The 23134-nt window shown below is 39.6% G+C and overlaps 1 protein-coding gene across 2 annotated transcripts in view; it reads right to left on the bottom strand.

Moving 5' to 3' along the window:
• Positions 1–2986: 2986 nt before the first annotated feature.
• avil (advillin) overlaps positions 2987–23134 on the bottom strand; it is a 348730-nt gene continuing 328582 nt past the window's right edge. For both annotated transcript variants that reach the window (XM_052102059.1, XM_052102060.1), the window contains 8 exons: positions 19247–19405; positions 11838–12017; positions 10426–10574; positions 10170–10314; positions 8989–9177; positions 7734–7802; positions 7539–7646; positions 2987–3432 (listed from right to left, as the gene is read on the bottom strand). In XM_052102059.1, coding sequence (XP_051958019.1) covers positions 3319–3432; positions 7539–7646; positions 7734–7802; positions 8989–9177; positions 10170–10314; positions 10426–10574; positions 11838–12017; positions 19247–19405 — 1113 coding nt within the window. In that variant the 3' untranslated portion in view covers positions 2987–3318. The remainder of the gene's footprint in view (positions 3433–7538; positions 7647–7733; positions 7803–8988; positions 9178–10169; positions 10315–10425; positions 10575–11837; positions 12018–19246; positions 19406–23134) is intronic.

Genomic DNA, 23134 nt, shown 5'->3' with positions numbered 1-23134 from the left:
CGGACTCCCCCTGTGTGTATTTTCTGCGGTACTGTCCCCTTGCGAGTGGACTCCCGTGTCTCCCGTAGGCAGTCCCAGCTGCCTCAGTCGCCATGCTGTAGCAACTCCCCCCTCTTTGAGGCTGGATGTACCACTGCGTAATTTTTTCCACATAGGACCTAAGCGGCCATGTGATGTATTCGCCACCTTTACCTCCCCTGCACGGTAGGTGTGGTCTCCGCAGGGTATTTTCCCCATGAAAGAATATTCCCTTGATGCATGTAAGGGCCCCGGCCGTGATTACTCTATGCGAGAAACATAGAGAGAAAAGAGGCCCAGCCAGGCTTGGCCCGTTCCCAGGTTGGCAAGCATCACCGTGTTCCCCTCATCAGGCTAAACAGAAGGATTCTGATGACTTTATGGGGGCATTGGGGAAGGGTACGTGCAGCTGGTCGCGTTTGCATGTGAGAATACCTGATCGCTTCTGTATCAGCAGTTCACGTACACGGCTCAGCGCATGGCATGATTTAAGTGGGACCCCTAGTGTCGCTTCTCCGACACAACGTCAAGAGAGCGACAGAAGGGGAACGTCTAGGTTACGTATGTAACCTCCGTTCCCCGATGGAGGGAACGAGACGTTGTATCCTCCCCGCCACGTCGCTGAGCCAAGCCACTGTTGTGGCCGGATCATTTCCGGCTCCTCAGAAAAATCCTGAATGAACTCACCGTATTTATGTATGCAAATACTGTCTGCCAACTTCACATTGGCCTTTTTTCATAAGTCAGAGGCATATTTCAGTGCTCAAGAGAGACCCCTAGTGTTGCTTCTCCGACACAACGTCTCGTTCCCTCCATCGGGGAATGGAGGTTACAAACGTAACCTAGAAGTTATACATATGATTATGCTATACATATTGCTGCTACTCTACAAAATAGTTTACATTCTACAGCTCATTTTCTTTGTATTTATTGCCCTGTGTATTAAGTGTCCTATGTATCTATTGATCTGTTCTGTTCTGTGTATTTATTGTCCTGCCCTTCTATGTAGTCTTGCGAGAAAGATTCAGCTGTGCCTGTATCATGTAGAATTTTTACCAGTCTCTTTTGGCTACTGTCTATGAGAGATACTAATACCTTGGAAATAAAAGGTGAAAAATCTGAAACTTTATCAGACAATGGATTTTCCTTCTCTTGCTGCTGGTTTATTGGAGTCTGATCATGTACCACCAACACGCAAGTTTGAACCGGAGCAGCCAAAGATATGGGCTTCGTATTCGTTCTTGGTGTTTTTTCTTTCCCCTTTAACAATGAGAAGTCTACTTTCCAGTGCCTAGTGACAGACCAAAGTGAGGTCAGGCTTACCTTGATCACGGATGTTTACTTTAAATGAGGGAGGAGAAGAGGGCAGCACACCCGGAGAAATAACCTGGGTGGCAGCACTCTTCTGCTCTCGATTGACTTGTTGGAGTGTGATGGACTGATTCATATTCGTCAGCCATAATGGCCTTGTTCATTGTATGTATATTTTGTTTCGTAATGGGAGGGACTATGTTTTTAAATAGCTCGTCAAAGGTGGTAATGTTGTATGCTTCACACCAACGTGTACAATGTAGAGTTAATTCACGTTGCCAGTCTACAGGAGTCTGCCCAGAATGTTTCGGCACCAATTAATAGGATTTAAGAATGGCCTCTTTCACCATTTCATAATCCTGTCTTTCAGCTATATTGAGAGCAGAATAGACTTGCTGAGCCTTACCGAAAATTATGCACTGTATCATAACTGTACGCACAAATTTGACTTTTAGCAATTGGCTATATAAATAAAATAATTTATAAGTAGTGTTAAATATAAATGCATAAAGCCCTCTCTTTACAGTGATGAGTGTGGAGGCCTTTCCAATGTGTACTACGTTAACAATATTATGTTAGAAAAAACATACCATTAAAAATACGCAGTACATTGCAAACAATTTGTTTATTTTTTAATGCAAATCTGCAGTGAGACTGGAAATGCTGGGCAAATGTTTTGTGAGGTAAAGATTGCTGCATATCATAATATTGCTTAAAAATTATAATATTATAAAATAATTATAATATGAGTAATCTAAGCTTCCACGCCCACTGTGTCATTATCAAAAGGGTATGTATGTACTGTAAACCTCTGAAACTTAATAACATTTTACTTGGGAGCAGATTAGGTTCATAGAGTAAATTATTATGGTTACTTACATTCTCTGAAAGATAAAAACCAAAAGTTGAGGCAAATTATTAATTGTGTGTTATATGGCCTTATTTCAATGACTTAAATTTTAAGATGTTTTTAAGCAACTGAAAAAAGCACAAATGTCAAGGCATGCCAAAACTTCACCAGGGCCCAAAACACCCTCAGACCCCAGAGGGTTAACAGCTCATTCAGTTTAGTTGCTAACTCCTGCTTTCTGGAATACAATGGTCACTGTCCACATTTGAGGTTTAAAAAGAAGAAATAATCATTATGAATATATATTTTTAAATTACATGAGGACTAAATGTAAGAATTTTTTTAGAGAGCATGAGTCAATCTATTCAAATTAATTAAAATTTCGGTTCAAATTTCTTTCTGCCATCATACACAGTGCCATTCATCTTTTGTTTGTTATTTGACTTAAATAGCAAGTGACAAATAAAACATTGGAAAAACTGAGATGATTATGTGTTGAATAAAGTTTCCTTTATAAGATAAATTGTTAAAGTAACAATGCCATTATTCTACCCAAAATATAGCTGGTGTTAAAGCAAAGAATACATATAATTACACACAACTGAAGAAAAAAATTATATTGTCCAGTTTGGCTTTCTAAAGTTCACAAATATATTTTGATTTAACTGAAACTTTTTTTTTTTTTTTTTTTTTATGCAGTACAACTAATATAACTTTAATAGTGGTTAGAAAAAATATATGCTGTCAATTTAATACAAGTAAATGTATAATTAAATAAGTAAATATATAGATTATTTCTTTTGGCTGTAGTAAAATGACAATATAAAAATGTATTATTATTTTGCAAACAGTGTGTTGTCTTTAAAATATCAAGCTTATTATTTTTCTCTTACAGTATAATGGGTATTTTTATCTGAAATATATAAAGCTGTCTTTTTATTTTAAGAATCGGATCCCTCTCAAGGTGATCCTCATATTTTGAAGTATAATAAGCATTATTATGTCTAAGTAAACGTTCTGGTTTACTACATTTATAATTTGCTGCTCCCGAAACACAGTATCTTGAAATCCGAAGTTCAAAATCTTAATGAGAAATCCCCTTCTCCATACTACCAGAAACAAATAAATATACATCAGTTTCAAAACAATCCTGTTGCCTTCTTAATGTTTGTCTTTTTCCATGGAGGTAAACTGTTAAACTCTTCTTTGGACATTCCAAGTATTGCCTCGAAAGCTTCATCAGAGAGATATTTCTAGAATACCAGAAAAGGGAGACAGAAAATGTAACACCAATAAGCAACTCACAAACACCAAACATATTTTTCAACATATAAGTTATAACTCAGTAACTAAGGTTTTGTGTCAAACGTCTAATCACACAAATTTGTTTTCTCTAGTAGTGATTATCTATGTTGGTTTCAAATATCTAGATAAAAAAATTCTTAAATTATAATATTTTTTGTGAATTCTGTCCTGCAAACTTAAATTATAATATCATCATATTTTTGTAATAGCTGTTGGTGAACACATTAAAATCACACTTGCATACATTCAGGCAAGGGTAAACTATATAACAGAATAATAAAGTAGGAATAGTTTTAAAGAATCTTTGAATAGTACTTTCATAAATATCATGTTAGGGCAGAGTTGTTACTTTTTAATTTGGATACGTTGTCACGTGTTTTAAAATGTCAAAAATGTAATAAATCATCATAACACATTTTTGTTGGTTTTGTGAATCTTTTTTTTTGCTTCATAATTCTTTTATTTTAAAATTGAGATGAAAAGCCTGTAATATTCTGTTGAATACAGACGTAGATTTAAAGAGAGGAACTAGAATTTGTTTTGATTTGATGGTAGTTGCAGTGCACATGAAACCTACACCATTAACGTCTCGGTTACTTTCGCAACCTCCTTTCCCTGATGGAGGGAACGAGACTTTGTGCTGATGAATTGACACAAGGGGTTGATTTTGAGAGCCCAAAACCCCTTCAGATCCTTGAGAAAAGTCCAATGAGAAATGGCTAGTTGAATTTGCATGCTACTCCCCCCGACATATGTGTGTAAAGGCAGAGAATAGTGCATCTGTTCAGTCAGGTCCTGCACTGAGGAGCCGAGAATACGTTTCAGCCATTACAGTGGCTTGGTACAGTGTTGTGGAAAGGGGGACACAAGGTCTCGTTCCCTCCATCAGGGAACAGGGGTTACAATAGTAACCTAGATGTTCCCCGTCTGTCACTAACTCAACATTGTGTCGATTGTAGTGACACTAGGGGTCCCGTTAAATAACGGCACTTACACTGGCTCATATACATGTTACGTGATCTGCTGATGCCGGTGTAAGCAAGCTGTTGCGTGCCAAAGGAGCATGGGCATCAGACTGTGCTGTCGGAACAATGAAGTAAAGGCTGTAAAAGACGCTCTTCATCTCGGCTGGAGGGACAGACTTTATTGCATCCTTCTGTAGAAGGACAGCGATCTCCGCATGTAGAACGGCGGCACTCTCATTCTTCACTGACATGAAGAGAATGCTGTGGAACTGGGGCGGGCGCCTGGCGAATTGAATCATATAGTCAAGTCGGACGGTTCTGGCCAGCCAGCGCAACAGTTTGGGAAGCGATTACCATGCCCCCAAACTCCGGGCAAGGGGCTCTAAGGGAAGGATCGCATCCGATGGGGGTGGGGCCTCATAGCGGGGTGAAGCAGGGAGAGCCGCGTGGTGGAGGCGGGAGCACTGAGGAGACCCTCCAAGCACTTACCTTGCTTTGTGCATCCGGCACAAGGCTGGTCGGCGATTGAGGAGGAGGGCCTCTGGTGAAACTCGAATGTTGTTTGTGTGGTGTAGCAGGGTATGAGAAGGTGTGTGTGTGTGTGGGGGGCGCTTTCGTGATGCCGAGGCTGTAATTGCTCGAAACTGCTCTTTTCTTGACAATGTGGGTACCACAACCCATGCTCCTGGGTCCCTGCAGTCATCTCCTTCCTCAGGTGGCCTGTCTCAGCGATGCTTGTGAGACCTCTAAGGGGTTTGGGTGGCTGTCTGAGAAGCGGGGGGCTCTACGCCGCAGGCGAGTAGTAGGCTCGAGCTGGGGCAGAGCCGGTTGTGTTTGGGTTGCCAGCGAGTGTGCTGCGGGGTAGGCGGCCTGCAGGGGATTAACCAGCGGGACCCAGTGAAGCCCGCAAAACGTCTCCAGTGTCAACCACATCGTCGTTGTACCTGTTTGTAGGAGGGCCGGGAAGGGGGACGGCTGAAGAGGCGCACCCTCAGAAGAAGGAGAGCCACGCTCTTAAAGTGGCCATGGTCATGTTCTCGAAGTGAGAACATGAACCATCCATGAAAGCTTCCTCAGCGTGACATTGGCCCAGGCATGTGAGGCAGTGTTCGTGACGTCAGAGACAGAGAGGTAATGACCACATCCAGGAACTGCACAGAGACGGAACAGCATTTTTAAAAAGACATGTCTTTAAAAAAACGTTCAACGTCACTGTGCACAAATCTTTTAGAGGAAAATTAGCTCTGTCGAAGCGCCCAGGGGTGTAGTCTGCATAGATCCAACAGCAACGCTCTTGAGAGAGACGGTGAGTGAGCAGACGACTTCAGCTTGCTGTAGTGCGACCGCTCTACTCCGATGAAAAAATCTGAATGAACTTGCCTGTTGGCCTCCCTTTTATACCCGTATGGGGGCATGCAAATTCAACTCTCCAATTCTCATCGGCCTTTTCTTAAAGATCTGAAGATCGACCCCTAGAGTCACTTCATTGACACAATGTCGAGTGAGCGACAAAAGGGGAATTACAGGTTCTTTTGTGACAACTTATCACATAATGTGGCCAAAGGGTCAGTGTACGTTCAATGAACTGTATCTTTTTTTTTCCTGAGCAATAATGGTGCAAATGTACAGTAGATATTTTGTATTTAGAGTAGGGCTGTCGATTGAATGCGTTAATTCAGTGCGATTAATTTGACAAAAAATAACGCGTTAAAAGAATTAACATGATTAATCGCATGCCCACGGACCATAATAAGGAAGATTCCTGAGAAATGCAAGCTTGCAGTACCACCTGTTTACTCCAGAGGGCAGTAAGTAAACTTTCAGATGTATGAACAATGCGCAATTTATACAGTAAAGAAAACACTTCAGTAGGCAGAACAACAGAAACATGCGTTGCGTTCTTGCGTCTCGAAGGAGCGCAAATGCGCTCTGAGGAATCTCAAGATGTGTTTAAAGATTGAGTATTAAACTATATTTAACTTGATACAGTGACCTAAACATTTTATGTTTATGACGCAACACACCCGAGACGTCTAACGTAGTTGTAAATTGACGGACATATATGTATATATATATAATTTTTAAATATTTAAAGATAACTATGTATAATTATATATTGATATAAATATGTATAGTCATTATATATTGAGTTATTGTTATATGAGGGGCTTTCTCAGCAAATATTTGTATATGCGATTAATCACGATTAATTAATCGGGACACCGTGTAATTAATTCGATTAAAAAGTTTAATTGATTGACAGCCCTAATTTAGAGTATTTTATGTTATGTGGCTATAAAAAAATTGACTTTCAAAAATAAACATACAGTGAGAAATATTAATTGGAGTACAAAGTTAATTGGGGCATGTTGTCACAAAAGGTCAACGTGTGTTCAATAAACTGTCTCATTCCTTTCTGGACAATAATGGTGGGAATGTTTTTTGTTTTTTTGTTGTGGTAGTACATTATACAGTATAATAGTGTTTGAATAGTAATTTAAATAGTAGGCTGATAAAAATTTTGTTAGAAAAGGAAAAAGTGTACCAAGTTTCAACCTCTTTGATCAAAGAGTATTTTTTATTTGTTGTTGTGGCCCCTAGGACTGAAAGTTGATAAATTTAGCATCTGTCCTCAGAATGTCCTAGTTTCTATGTGCACCAAGTTGCAATTACATTTAACACTGAATTCAGGATATAGCTCACATAGTCAATATGGGCAGGCTTGAAAATTTGACTGGCTCATATCCTTGAAATGAATAAACGAATCGTAAGTTTTGGCAATTGTACATGGCAAATTTTGTGGGAATTGGATAATTAGATATGTCAGTTTTCCATGGTGGAAATTAAAAATTATTTAACCTCAAGATTCAGCAGTAGGATTCAGAGCGAGCAAACACATAATCTTAATTGCAGTGCATAAGGTTCCTGAGTTTTTTAATAAAAGTGCAAATTTGTTTATTTTAGCACCACCTAATGTTGCTTGAATGTCAGCTCGGGCCCCTAATCCACCTAGTGTTGCTTGACTGTCTGCTCAGGCCCCTAAAAAAAGAAGAAATTGCCAAAATAAAGGGCCCAAAAGCTTTACTAACCTCTCTGTTAGCTGGGTCCACTTTCTCAGGTAGTTCTCCAGTCTGTTTGTAAAGCAGCATTTCTGGTGGATATTCTGAGACAGTCTGACTCTCTATGCCACCAGATCCCTGAAATTATATTTGAATGCAAATCAAGAAATAATCAGGAAAATGTTGATGGAAAAGTTTATGTTGTATGCAAGCAGTACATCATACCGATTCAACTTTAGTTGGCAATGTAACCTCTCCTAATTCTTCCTTCAACTGCTCGTAGGTTTTGCCTCCCTGGGACAAAAATAAAAGTAGTGTTAGAGTGAGTCAATGAGCTTGTTAATATGAGGAGAAAGATCCTTAAGGGATAGTTCACCCAAAAATGTACTAATTTACTCACTATTTACTCTTTTACATGCAATTACAATGTATAGACAGGAGCATTCAAGCATTAAAAAGGATGCAAAAGCACCATAAAAGTATCATAAATACACGATCAGCCACAACATTAAAACCAACTGCCTAATATTGTGTAGGTCCCCCTCGTGCCACAAAAACAGTACCAACCCGCATCTCCGGATAGCATTCTGAGATGCTATTCTTCTCGCCACAATTTTACAGAGCGGTTATCTGAGTTACCATAGACTTTGTCAGATCGAACCAGTTTGGCCATTCTCTGTTGACCACACTCATCAACATGGCATTTCCATCTGCAGAACTGCCCCTCATTAGATGTTTTATTTGTTTTGGCACCATTCTGAGTAAACTCTAGAGACTGTTGTGCGTGAAAATCCCAGGAGATCAGCAGTTACAGAAATCCATGCGATTATCTAATCAGCCAATCGTGTGGCAGCAGTGCCACGCATAAAATCATGCAGATACGGGTCAGTAGCTTCATTTAATGTTCACATCAACCATCAGAATGGGGAAAAAATGTGATCTCAGTGATTTGGACCATGGCATGATTATTGGTGCCAGATGGCCTGGAATTAATATTTCTGTAACTGCTGATCTCCTGGGATTTTCACACACAACAGTCTCTAGAATTTACTCAGAATGGTGCCAAAAACACATCCAATGAGCGGCAGTTCATGCAAGCCTTGTTGATGAGAGAGGTCAACAGAAAATGGCCAGACTGGTTTGAACTGACAAGGTCTACGGTAACTCAGATAACCACTCTGTACAATTGTGGTGAGAAGTATAGCATCACACAATGCTATTTTGAGATGCAGGTCAGTGCTGTTGGCGGTATGAGGGGGTCCTACACAATAATAGGCTGATGGTTTTAATGTTGTGGCTGGTCGGTGTATATATGGATGTATACCAAATTCACGAAACATCTTGACATCCGCCATAGTTCCTCTTTGCACATTCATGAACAAATGGTTCTTATGATTCAGAGTTTTTCTTTTGATTTCCAAGTAAGGCATAACAAGTCCTTTAATTATTAGATTTTAAACGAAGGTGTAATCAAACTTACACTCCATTTTGTAGAGTCCCAGGCAGTGAACCAGCCAGAAAAGGTGGGGGGTTCAAAGCCCTGCCGCACCAGCATTATAGGGGTGTCAGGGTCTCGAGATCCAGGATGTGTCCGCAGGTATTCCTGGCAGGTCATAACAGATTCACTACGTTCCACTTCATTTGCATCATTTCCAATCCAAAGGAATACCTGGGAGAGACAAGGCCAAAAGACTTGTATTTTCAAGCTTCTACAAGCTTGTCATGACTTTCTATTCTTCCTCAAAAGCAGCTATTTTGTTAGGATATGGATAGTAATCTTTTCTTAAGCTGGTAGCGATGTTTTGGAACATAATAGCTGTTTTTTTTTTGCTGGTTAAAGGTTGTTATTAGCTGGTTGGCCATCTTGGACTAGCAGCAAACCAGCTTCCCATTACCCTGCACACTTAATTAGGAGTCCTAGCACTGAAGGTGCTGGAACCCTATTGTAATTACACTGATTTTCATCTTCTTCTTCTGACCTAAAAGGGATTGGTCCTACGAAACCCAATTTGGCATGATGGTCCCACTACTCCTCCACTTCTCAGGTGCACACACCCTCATCTGACCCTAGATGGTGCTATAACAATCTATTTAACATTTACGCAACTCTTTTCACAACTTCCTGGGTTAGATTCAAAATTATTTTTTCCTCTGATTCCCTGAGTCAAGAGAACCCTGCTCAAGCACACCTGCCTGTAATTTTCAAGTAATCCAGAAGACCTTAATTAGCTGGTCTGGGTGTCTTTTATTAGGGTCAGATTTAAACTCTGCTGTAAGGTAGCTCTCCAGGAGCAGGGTTGGCTACCCCTGATCTAGAGACTTTAAGACAAAAAAAATATCAAAATTATTTTTATTCATCAAATCGTTCAGAAGATATAGGTTGATAAGTTAATTGGGCTACAGCCAAAAAACAAACAAAACAAAAACAAATATTGGCTCATATCTTCTAAACAATTTGACAAATCAAAAAACTTTTGATAACTTTTTGACATGTGTGTCTCTAGATGATACATGCAAACTTTTTCAAACTGCTTGGACCCTGATAATTGCAGCTTGTGGCTATATTTTATTTGATCAAGCTATTAGTTAGGTAAATTCAGAGAAACAGAGTAAAGTTTTAGTTCAAATTGTGACGTCTGATAAAATGTACAGTTAGTGTACCTGATCCCATGTGTCTAATAGCATGACATCATCTTCTCTCAGATCATCCTGTGTGAACTGGGTCACCTCAGTGGCTATAAACTGACCCGTCTTATTGGAGCATTCAAAAAGACGTGGCTGATGATCTAGAGTCACTTGTTGTAATCTTGAAGAGAATAAATCAACAGCTTAGAATGCAAAAAAAAAAAAAAAATAAATGTTTATGTCTACAAATAGCAAAACAAACAACAGGTGTTCTTCGATCAGTATACTGTACCTTCTGTCACTTGCATAAGGTCCCTTTCCACCTAAGAGTTCCCAGAATTCATTTGGCTCCTGCCCCTCAGCCATGACTTCCTCAGATAAACCTCGACCAATAAAGGAACTCACCACTTTTGCCATGGCCCTTTCATCCCCACTGGACCCCTGTGAGATTGTGAAAGGTAAGTTCATATATACACTGATCAGCTACAACATTAAAATCACCTGCCTAATATTGTGTAGGTCCCCGTCGAGCTGCCAAAACAGAGCCAACTCGCATCTCAGAATAGCATTCTATTTTCTCACCACAATTGTACAAAGTGGTTGTCTGAGTTACCAAAGACATTGTCAGTTTGAACCAGTCTGGCCATTCTCTGTTGACTGCTCTCATCAACAAGGCATTTCCATCTGCAGAACTGCCCCTCATAGATTTGTTTTGTTTTTGGCACCATTCTGAGTAAAGTCTAGAGACTGTTGTGCGTGAAAATTCCAGGACATCAGCAGTTACAAAAATACTCAAACCAGCCCGTCTGGCACCAACAATTATCAATGTAATCTAATCAGCCAATTGTGTGGGAGCAGTGAAATGCATAAAATCATGCAGATAAGGGTCAGGAGCTTCAGATAATGTTCACATCAACCATCAGAATGGGGAAAAAATTATCTCAATGATTTGGACCGTGGCATGATTGTTGGTGCCATATGAGCTGGTTTAAGTATTTCTGTAACTGCAAAGTCTACAGTAACTCAGATAACCGCTCTATACAATTTGGGTGAGAAGAATAGCATCTCAGAATGATATGATACTTTTTTTATTTTTATTTAGCATTTTAGCGTAAGGCTGCAACATGAATGAAGGGGTCTGAATAATTTCTGAATGCACTGTATATATATATATATATATATATATATATATATATATATACAGTATATTCATCTATACATTTGTATATATAAATACAGTATATACACATTTATATACAAATACATTTTTGAGCAATGAATTAACATGTTTTGTTAAGTTTACACCATTTTGAGATTCTAGAGAACATTTGACAGGACAAAACATTTGTAGTGCAAGATGAATCAATATTTTTGGTCCATTTTCTCAGAAGAGAATAACTGTACATTTTAAATGTGTTTATCTGCTGAAAGACAATTTTGTCAACAATTAGCAGTACACTAGCATACAGAAGTCCTCAAAGTGAATAGCCATGGGCTAAAGGCCACAAAATAATTTGATGTCATGGGGTCTTTAAGTGTCTTAATGTTTTTTGGGACACTGTATATAAAGTTTAATACTGTCACTCTCCAGTGAGAAGTGGAGTAGTGGACTTTTTATATTGTTCTTGACAACTGCTGGGGGACTTTACGATAAAACAATAATAATGTCATTATTTATTCAGATGGTGAAGAAGGACTGCTTACTTTGCCATACCACAGGTAAACACCAGACTGACTTTTCAAAAGGAAGACATCATTAGAGTTGAGAGAGGCCGTTAGTGCTGGTACTTCTATAGCTTTTGAATTGGTTGGGTGAGAGCCACAGATCTGGAATAGACGGACAGGAGGCTCTGGTTCTGAAACACTCTTTCTGGAGGTGCCCCCCTAAAATAGAAACAAGTTTCACAAAGCTGGAATTTATTACATAGATGAAGTTTTACAATTGAAAAAACCAAAGGATGCCTTTAATCAGGAGCGCAGCTAGCCATTTACAGGGGTGTATGCAAAAGCAACTTTGGCACCCTCCCTAAAGTTGGCGCCCCTTAACGTTTGCTTCATACCCCTTTTTGCCCAAGTATCTTTGACTGACAGATGTGATGAATTCACTAAGAATTAATTGCGTGCTATTTGCATTGTTTTAGCATCAGAATCACTAAATAAATTATGCAAATCAGGTAACGATGAAAATGTGGCCAAAAATATGTGATGAACACAATTTGTATGGCACAATTCCAGATCCTCCAGGTCGTTCTGAGTGCTAGGATGTGGAGGATGAGCTTAGTACTTTTTCATTGTTAAAAGAGGTTTGCCATATACCGGTAAATTTTTTGCCAGAACTGGCAAATTGTCCACTGCCAAATATATGCTACAGGTTCACCACTACCGGTGCAGAGGTGCAAGCATCAGGTAATAGCTGCACATTTACCACATAATAACTTCCACTTTTTCACAAATAAACAATTTTTGCAAGGAATCACACCATCAATTTGATTCAGAAATCTGAATGATCTATTTAAAATGCTGAAAGTTTGGTCGACTACACAGCGCATCTGGATAAATGCCTGGTTATAACAATCTTCTCCATCATCTGATCATTATTTGATGAATTTCTGCTGCCATGATCAACAGAAAATATACACAAACATCACTTAAATAAAATTCTGTTTACTATCAACTTTACATTGGAAGTAATAGCACAAATTTGTCAAGCAAATAGTGTTGAACATGTTTTTGCAGTAAAGCCCCTTTTTTTCAACTGTATAGTAAATTCACTCCAATTTCTTTTACCTGCTGTTAAAAATTGTGAGGAATCCATCTTATGAGTAGACATTTGCTAAATAGCAAGATTTAAAAAAAAAAAAAATTTTTATTGGGGGCCAGTGTCAGAACAAGTTTTGGTCTCTGGTTTTGTCTGTTTGTGTGCTGGATGTTTCTTCTCGTGTCTGTTCTGCTGTCATATGCTGGGCGCGAACCAAAGTTTTTTATAGGTTTTCGTTCCTTATTTCCTTAATTACTCCTCTGCCTATAAATACCTCCTCCTGTGCTCAGCGCTGTACCAGATTGTTTGGGCGCCGGGCCTTCTATGGACTCCCTTCCAGGGCCTGTAGGACTACATCTTCTGTGGTGACCAAAGCCTACAGTGCCGCTGGGCAGGCTCCGTCAAAGCCCGAGCCCAGTCATTGGCCCCAGTACAGATTCCCGTTCAAGATGCTGACGCAGAATGCATTTTTAGCATGCATCCGGCATCAAGATTGGTTTGCAGGGCTAGACCTGAAGGACGCGCACTTCCACGTCTCGGTTGTACCTCGACACAGACCCTTCCTATGGTTTGCTTTCGAGGGCCAGGCATCTTCACGAACGTTGCGGAGACAGCCGTTGCCCCGTTAAGGGAAGTGCTGTTCGCATGCTCAACTACCTCGATGACTAGCTGATTCTAGCTCATTCTCGAGACTGTTGTGTGCGCACAGGGACCTGATGCTCAGGCACCTCAGCCGATTAGGGCTTCGGGTCAACTGGGAAAAGAGCAAGATCTCCCCAAGTGTAGAGCACTCTTTTCTCTGCATGGAGTTAGACTCAGTCTCGATGATAGCATGTCTCACTAGCAAGCACGCGCAGTCAGTACTACACTGTCTGAAGTCATTCTGGCAGAGAACAGCAGTTCCACTGAAACACTTTCAGAGGCTATTGGGGCATATAGCATCCTCGTCGGTGATGGACAGGTTCTCATAGGCAGCACATTTTATACCTCTGCCCAAGCATATGCGATCTAAGCATGTACAATTACAGGCAGCAATGAGAGTTGAGCAAACTCTCCTATTTATACTCTCAAGTATAATTTTGAAATTCATGAATGATTTTTCTTTTCATTAAAACATGAATCAATTATCACAACTTCTACACACTACTCGTGAAAGAGGACACTCTAAGAGAGTGTTTTCTGTATACTCGTGCAGCTCTACCTCTGAGCGATCCGGATATTGTGCCCCCTGTTTGCAAAGACAGCTCTACACAGGTGCACAATGCACTGTATTGTAGCAATCTGATGAGAATTAGTAAAATATAGAGTAAAATATCCAAATAAATACCCTTTAAACAAGATCAATTTACCTGAGAAACATTAGTATAAAATGTTATATTTTATATCATTTTAAGATGCGTTTGCATAGAATATATATTGAATAGGCTAAGTGTATAATTCTCACCCCATTAACAAACCTCTGTGAATTTGGCACCCATATAATTCAATAATTACCAGGTACTGCATTTATGCTGCAAAACAAACGTTTGTGTGATGTCACTTTACATCACATGTGGTCCAAATCGATCCAAACAGGTGCCGTTTGTTTGTGCTTGACTTTTGCCAGTCAGTCAAACTTGAGCCTACTTTGAACATTGTTCTATTTCCCCCACTTAAGAAAAACAATGTGTTTTATGGGGCCCTTTACCCCAAATACTATCCTTCCACATATTGGACATGCATTAAAAAACTTTTGATTTAATCAACTTGAAGATTACTGAATATGAAAAATAAGTATTTTAAGGGATTCTTATTAGCTACATAAATATGTAACCATTTAAAAAAGATTGAATATTAGATCAAATTATCTCAAAATTAATCTTTAGACATTGCACACAGTGATGTCATGGATCAGGAAAATTTTGCAGACTAAAGTGATAAACAGGTGTTAAGGAAAGTACTGTGGTAGTTTTTGTTGCTGTAAGTGTTTTTGGTAGAAAATACAATTAAAAGTGCCTTTTTTCCCCCAGGGGTCCTTTAGCTCCGTTGTGCCCTAATGTTCAAAATATTCATTTGAAAATTCAGCACAATGTTTGCAAACATGTTAGGGGCTGTTCACATCCGAAAATGCATTGTTAGATTAGATGCAGCGCCACAAAAAGAGCAAAACGTAGGTACCTTGAGAAGCACTTTTACCAGTTTATGTTCTTTTTAGTCTAAAAATGCGAACAAGCCGTCAAAGATGTCCTTCTAGTGCACCTTTGCATTGAAAGAAAACTTTCAGAAAACATTGTATTATTATAATTTTTTATTGGGAAAAAAAAATTTCAGCCTCAGATGACCCCCATGGCACTTGGGCATATTTGACACACAGCCAACTACATATAGTACCCAACCATGAGCAGTTACAGTGCTTCAATGAGGGAATCTCAATTCATATTCAGTATTCTGTTATTTTAACCCATCCATCCACAATTGGCTACAAACGTCTTGGTTACTGTTGTAACCTCCGTTCCCAGAAGTTGTGTCGATGTAGTGACACAAGTGTTTGCTCTTGAGAGCCCCGAACACCTCTATTCTTTTGAGAAAAGGCCAATGAGAGTTGGTGAGTGGAATTTGCATGCCACTCCCCCAGACAAACGGGTATAAAAGGAGCAATAATGCACACTTTGATTCAGGTTTTGTGCTTAGGAGCTGAGACAAGGTCCGGCCATTTCGGCGGCTAGTACAGCCTTGTGGCAAGAGGTACACAAAATCTCGTTCCCTCCATCAGGGAACGGAGGTTATGACAGTATCCGAGACATTCCCCTTCTGTCAGTCACTCAACGTTGTGTTGATGTAGTGACACTTGGGGTCCATATAGAGAAACGCCACAACAGTTACGTGAACTGCAGTTGCAAGAAAGCTGCTGCGTGCGTAATAGCAGGTGCATCAGTCTGAACGTAACCAGCATGGGAGCAGGCCATGCCAACCGCAGCCTTTTCTCTCTATGTTTTCTCTCCACAGAGTATTAGATTCGGCTGGGGCCATCTAACGCTATTACATGCATCAGAGAAGGTGTTCTTTTCCATTCCTATTCTTTCAGGGGGAAAAGACCCCACGGAGACCACATCCTGCCCAAAGGGGAGGTCAACATTTGGCAATACGCCATGGTAGGTCGGTCCTGTCTCGAAGGGGAGGAGCTCTACAAACACGGCAGCCAGGGGCAGAGAGGGCTCTGCCCAAGGGAGATGCAGGTCTGCCAACAGGGAGACCATAGCATGGAAAATACATCACAGGGAGTTACCTGAGAAATCAGCACCTGTGGAGAACCCATCCCAGAACAGGGCATATTAGTACCCGTAGTGTGTCTAGCTGCGAAGGTATTGAGTATTGGGTGTAGCCCAGCCCGCTGCTCTGCAGATGTCTGCTACAGAGGTGCCATGGTCCAGTGCCCACAAGGATACAACACTCCTAGTAGAGTGTGCCCATATTCTGAAAGGGGCGGCACGGCCTGGGCCTGGTATGCCAGAGTGATAGCATCCACGATCCAGTGGATAAGCCTCTGTTTTGAGACAGCGTTCCCTTTCCGCTGTCCGCCGAAGCAGACAAAGAGCTGCTCAGAGCGTCTAAAGCTCAACATAGGGTCAAAGGGGGATCCCCGAAGGCCCAGGAGGACTGCAGAGAGATCCCATGAGGGGAAGACCACTGCATCATGGTGGGCCACTATAGCAGCTACATATACCTTCCAGGTGGAGGGGAAAGACGCCCCTCCAGCATCTCCTTCAGGAAGGAAAGCACTGACCTGACTGCGCATTACTGGGGGTCATTGGCTCGGGAAGAACACCAATTCACGAACAAGTGCCACTTCAGGGCATAAAGCTGCCTCATAGAGGGTTCAACATCAATGTGTGTGCTCTAATAGAGAAAATATACTCTTTAGTAGGAATATACACTCTTTTAGCACTGTCGAAGCACCCAGGGGCGAAATCTGCACTCATCGTGGAGAAGGAGAGAAAGCCACTGGAAATTATTAGTATTCAGCTCGCTGATAGTACAATCGCTCGGTTCCGAAAAAAAAATCTGAATGAGAGTGGGCATTCCTTCTTTTATACCCCAATGTCCGGGGAGTGGCATGCAAATTCCACTCGCCAATTCTCATTGGCCTTCTTTCAAAAGAATAGAGGTGTTCAGGGCTCTCAAGAGCAACCCCTAGAGTCACTACATCGACACAACATCGAGTGAGTGACAGAAAGGGAACAAAAGTTTGCAGCACAAACAGACAATTGTTGTTGTTGCATTTTAAGATGGGGTGGAAGATCAAGTTAGTGTGGAAGATCGTGTCTGTACTAAAAATCAATGCTTCATATTTAAAAAAACAAAACAGCAACAATACCAAATATGGCACAAACCAGCACCAAGTGAGCACAAACGATGGAGACAGGTTAGAGAGATTGATATTGGGTGTATCCTGCTCAATTTCACGGCTCCCAAATCTACATTGTTATATAGAAAGGAAAATGTTTTGATGTTTCAAAAAGATCACAAACAAACAGCACTTTTGTCTGGCATCGGCTCATTTAAAGAGCTTTTTAAAAATAAAATGTGCAATTATTTAACCAAAACACAGCTGAATGGCTATGGTGTTTTTCAAACAGTTTTATTTTAGGCCAAGAACATGATTATCATTGTAATTAGGGTCGGAATGTGAGGCTGCACACTTTATTTTCAGTGTTGTACATGTACTGCACCTGTGTACTGCTGTACAGTACTGTTTCCACCAATGGTCTGTTCAACTAACTGAGTCAGACAGTGTCTGTCATTATACCCTCTGTTTTCCCAATGGAAGTGCACATTACAGATCTTCATTAGAATGCTGTCTTTATTGAACAACATGATTTCTGTTGACTAATAGAACAAAATTCCTAGTGCATGTCCTTTGGGATTCTAAAATACTACCAGCCAAGAACTCAGTCCCTCAGTCCCTCCATAATAATGATATAGAAAGTCTTCCAAAAACAGCATCCATCACTAGTATCATTACCAGTATTTTCTTTTTACAGCTTAAATTTTATTGTCTTTTCAATTAGTTACATAAAATCAAAATAATAATACTTTGACTGGACGATGATTACTTCTGATTTGAGTGCTTAACTCTTTAACTCTAGAATAAACTAATTTCTATTCTAAATGTGGTGTATTAATTGAAAAACAGAGTTTGGAATGAGTCTGCTTAGTTCATTACTTGTCCATTTGGAGTCACCAATTCACACACTAGTAAAAGAGTGCATACACACATTCAAGAGTGTGTGGATGGTGCGTAATCATTTAGTGCATAAGTTTATTTTTATAAATTCTGATGGGTGTGAGGGAAATTGTGTATACACATTTCAATGCCTATTTTGTCCATAATAAACATTTATAAATCAGGCCCCTGGAGTTTTCCAAACCACTTTTGAACTAGGGCAGTCAGTGGATGAAGTTGTGGCAGACTGTGAAGAGAACGCACTGGGTGAGATGGTGTAAGTTATTTGCTGTGAGCTTTGGCTGTACGTGATGTTGACAATAAGTGTGTAGAGTGTGAGGTTCTCAGCGGAGCGGGCAGCGAGCCACCAATAGGCCATAGTTTCAACACCCCTGCTGTACAAGGTGGTATAATCAACAAGAAGATTCTTTCATGACCTCTGTGTTCCAGGGTAATAATGCCTCTATACAGCTAAACACACACAACAATTGTTTATTTGCAACAAAGTGGTATATTTTCACTAATTATTGTCAGAAGTATGCAGCTCTGCACCGGTAGTGGTGAATCTGCATAAAACCTTTGGCAACAATGGACAATTTGCCCCTATTGGCAAACACTATGGCAAACCTGTGGCAACATTGAAGAGTTTGGAGCAAAGCTCATTTGCATGTGAAAATAATGAGTGGCAAATGTGGCATGTTTGCCACAGGGGCTTGCCAGAACTCTTGATGAAGGGCATTCATGGTTTTGTGAACTTCAAATAACTAAGGGATTAGGTCCTTGATATTATAATATTATTAGTTGGAGGAGCCATCAAACAAATAGTAAATTAGTGAAGTGTATTTTAAAACCATCACCACTGACTTGCACAAACTAGCGGCATCTGTACAATATACATCCATAAACTTTGGGAAAAGTTGTTTTATTATTGCATCACTGTATTGTAGGTTTGAGTTCTGTGTTTGTATTTCCCCTGTGTGTAAATCCAGTTTAAGAACAATAGAAACTGTTGTAGTACTGAAATGTAAATCTACATTACAGCATCATTTATGAAAATTACAGAATCTTATAATTACAAAGAGGCCTATTTTTAAGTTTTCTTGGAACTAAATGTGTGATTGTCAGCAAAAGCAATAAATAATAATTTGCTACCTCAAAGATAACCATATTGCCCTTGAAAATGGCCATGAAGTGGCGTGGTTCTTTCCCCATAGATACACTGACTTGAACAGGTTGGCCACCATACTGCTGGTCCAGAGTCACAGCCTGATATGCACACGCCGTCACTTCATCCTGAGTAGCATGGCGTCCCTGTGAGAGAGTTATCATCACATTATACACTATATGACTTCAAACCCTAACTGTAACCAAAACAATAGGTTTAGGTTAATGCTCAGCAGTAATGTACCGATAGACATTGTTGTCATTTAGCACATACACATTACAGAAAAGCTATATTCAAAACTTGATTGTCCTGAGAATCAACTTGTTAAACTCATTGTAGTATCTTGAATTTTATATATATATATATATATATATATATATATATATATATATATATATATATATATATATATAGTTATATTCACTTATGCAGTATATACGTATATAGTGTTATTCACTTCACCTGTTAGTGTATTTAATGTTGTGGCTGATCAGTATATATATATGTATATATATATATATATATATATATATATATATATATATATATATAGCTCTGGAAACAAATGCAAAATGCAAATTGTCTGGCAATTGACCACTGCAAAATTATCAGTTTCTCTGGATTTACTATTTATAGGTATGTGTTTGTGTAAAATGAATCGTTTTGTTTTATTCTATAAAGTACTGACAACATTTTTCCCAAATTCCAAATAAAAATATTGTCATTTAGAGCATTTATTTGCAGAAATTTATAACTGATCAAAATAAAAATAAAGACACCATGTTTACAGACCTCGAATAATTCAAAGAAAACAAGCTTATATTCATTTTTAAACTACACAATACTAATGTTTAATTTAGGATGAGTTCAGAAATCAGTATTTGGTGGAATAACCCTGATTTCCAATCACACCTTTCATGCATCTTGGCATGCTCTCTACCAGTCTTTCACATTGCTGTTGGGTGACTTTATGCCACTCCTGGCACAAAACTTCAAGAAGCGTGACTTTGTTTGATGGCTTGTGGCCATCCATCTTCCTCTTGATCACATTCCAAAGGTTTTCAATGGGGTTCAGGTCTGGAGATTGGGCTGGCCATGACAGGGTCTTGATCCTTGACAGGGTCCTCCATCCACACCTTGATTGACCTGGCTGTGTGTCATGGAGCATTGCCCTGCTGGAAAAACCAATCCTCAGAGTTCGAGAACATTGTCAGAGCAGAAGGAAGCAAGTTTTCTTCCAGGATAATCTTGTTCATGGCTTGATTCATGCATCCTTCACAAAGACGAATCTGCCCGATTCTGAAGCACCCTCAGATCATCACAGATTCTCCACCAAACTTCACAGTGGGTGCAAGACACTGTGGCTTGTAGGCCTCTCCAGGTCTCCGTCTAAAAATTAGATGACCAGGTGTTTGGCATTCTGAAAATTGGACTCATCAGAGAAGATTACCTTATTCCAGTCCTCTATGGTCCAATCCTTATGGTCTTTCGCAAACCTCAGCCTGGCTCTTCTTTGCTTCTCATTGATGAAGGGCTTTTTTCTAGCTTTGCACGACTTCAGCCCTACCTCTAGGAGCCTGTTTCGAACTGTCCTCACCATGAACTTCACCCCAGCTGCCGTTTGCCATTCTTTTTGTAGGTCACTTGATGTCATCCTACAGTCCTTGAGTGACATTCGAATGAGTTGACGGTCATCTGGGGGAGAATTGTTTTCGCCCTCTGCCGGTCTGTAGATTTGTTGTCCACAATGTCTGCTGCTTGACCTTGTTCTTATGAACTGCTGTCTTTGTAATATTAAAGATGGAAGCAACCTGACAATCACTGTATCCCTCTGCCAGTACAGCCATAATTGAACCCTTCTTTTCCTCACTGAAAACTTTTCTTTTCAACTCTTTTGGCATGGTCAGTAGTTATTTTTTTTTATTTCCAATTACTTTTGAGATACTACTAGCACTGTTTTTGCCATCCAGCCAGTTCTATTGCAAGAGGATAGTGATGACCACAGTGTTTTTTATACTTTTCCTCATTAAATAAGATTTGGTTCAGGCGATCACCTAATCAATACCTCACTAAGTAAAATGAGGTGTGCTAGTGTTAGAATTCAACTGACACTGGAATGGAATGGCTGCCGTACATGTTGATTTAAGAAAAATTAAGTCTCTTCATTTTTTTGAAGAGCTGGCACCAACAATCATGCCATGGTCCAAATCACTGAGATAAATTTTTCCCCCATTCTGATGGTTGATGTGAACATTAACTGAAGCTTCTGACCTGTATCTGCATGATTTTATGTACTGCACTGCTGCCATATGATTAGCTGACTATATAATTGCATGAATGATTTTTGGTACTTGACGTGCTGGATTGAGTATTTCTGTAACTGCTGATCTCCTGGGATTTTCACATACAACAGTCTCTAGAATTGACTCATAATTGTGCCAAAAACAAAAACATCCAGTGAGTGGCAGTTCGGCAGATGAAAATGCCTTGTTGATGAGAGAGGTGAACAGAGAAGAATGCTATTCTAAGATGCAGGTTGGCTCTGTTTTGGAGGCACGAGGGGGACTTACACAATATTTGGCAGGTGGTATTAATGTTGTGGCTGATCGTTGTGTATATATAAAGAGTAAAGGCTTATATTTTTAATGTGTATAGCAGAGGGGTGTGGTTAATATTTGGTAACATTTATTTTGTAAAATGTTATAAAAAAATCCAATTTAAAACTTTATTCTAATGAATCCCTTTTGGTCTTGAACAATAAACGTTATGGTTTTATAAACGTTGCTGTATGGGTGCTAGGATGGTTGCTAGGGAATAGTTAGGCAGTTGCTTAGGTATTACTTATATGGTTTCTTGGCCCCAGTCAAAAAAGCTCACCCCCATGTATGTACAATATCCTGTCGCTGAGATATGAGTGTTGCTATATAGTTGCTGAGTGTTCCATCTGGTTGCAAGTGTGTGGCTAGGCAGTTGCTAGTGTATTATGGAATGGTTGCTACTTGGCCTGAATCAACCCCCAGGTTTTTACAATATTGTGGTGCTGAGATATGTGATGGTACTCAACCAGAATAGGCCTAGTACTGCCACAGTCACCATGTGGATTAATAATTAGCAGCTCTAAAATGCGATAAGAGGCGCTATAACCATATAATTTCAATTGGCCAGAGCTGAGTGCCTCAAAGCTCTTTCTCACAAAGTCACAACCATTCAGATGCAGGCAGTGAAAAGTTATGCTTGTTTTGCCATTCAACATAAAACAGAAGAAGAACAAGAAGAAAACAAAAAACAAGAACACCACAACAACATTGACTTGCTGGTTGAACGTTGCAATGGAGATGCATGATAAACACTTTACTGCAGCATTTAGTGTTCACGAGAATGACCATGCTTATTTGAGAGGCTTATTTGTTAGCATTTTATTTATTCACATTTCATTAGAGATAATTGTAATTTGTGAGCATTTTAACATAAACATATGCACAGACATTATGAGCGAGCATCATTAGGTAACATTCAGACAATTGTAACTTTCAAAAAGTGTGAAGCCTGCTTTCTTTAAATGTGTCATTTGGCTAGCCCATATTTTCTATTTTTAAACTGGATTATCAAATGTGAATGAATTAATTTATATGTATATCTCTGTATCATATGTTATATTATCCTGGCAATATAAATGAAAGAAAAAGTGAACAGAATTATTATCCATGGGAGCAGAAAGAAATCGACAAGAAAAAAGCCAGGGGTAAAAGGCATCAGGACGACAGGAAATCTCACCCCCAAAAAAATGTCTACTCTAGAACTAGAGTACATTGCGTTTAAATTGTCTGACTAGGAGCTGTACACTACATTTTTCAGAAATGTTAAATTAAAGAGTT

This window comes from Xyrauchen texanus, chromosome 32, assembly GCF_025860055.1.
Source record: "Xyrauchen texanus isolate HMW12.3.18 chromosome 32, RBS_HiC_50CHRs, whole genome shotgun sequence".
NCBI lineage: Eukaryota > Metazoa > Chordata > Actinopteri > Cypriniformes > Catostomidae > Xyrauchen > Xyrauchen texanus.
Note: the sequence above shows the minus strand (reverse complement) of the source record. Positions and strands in the feature narration are given on the sequence as shown.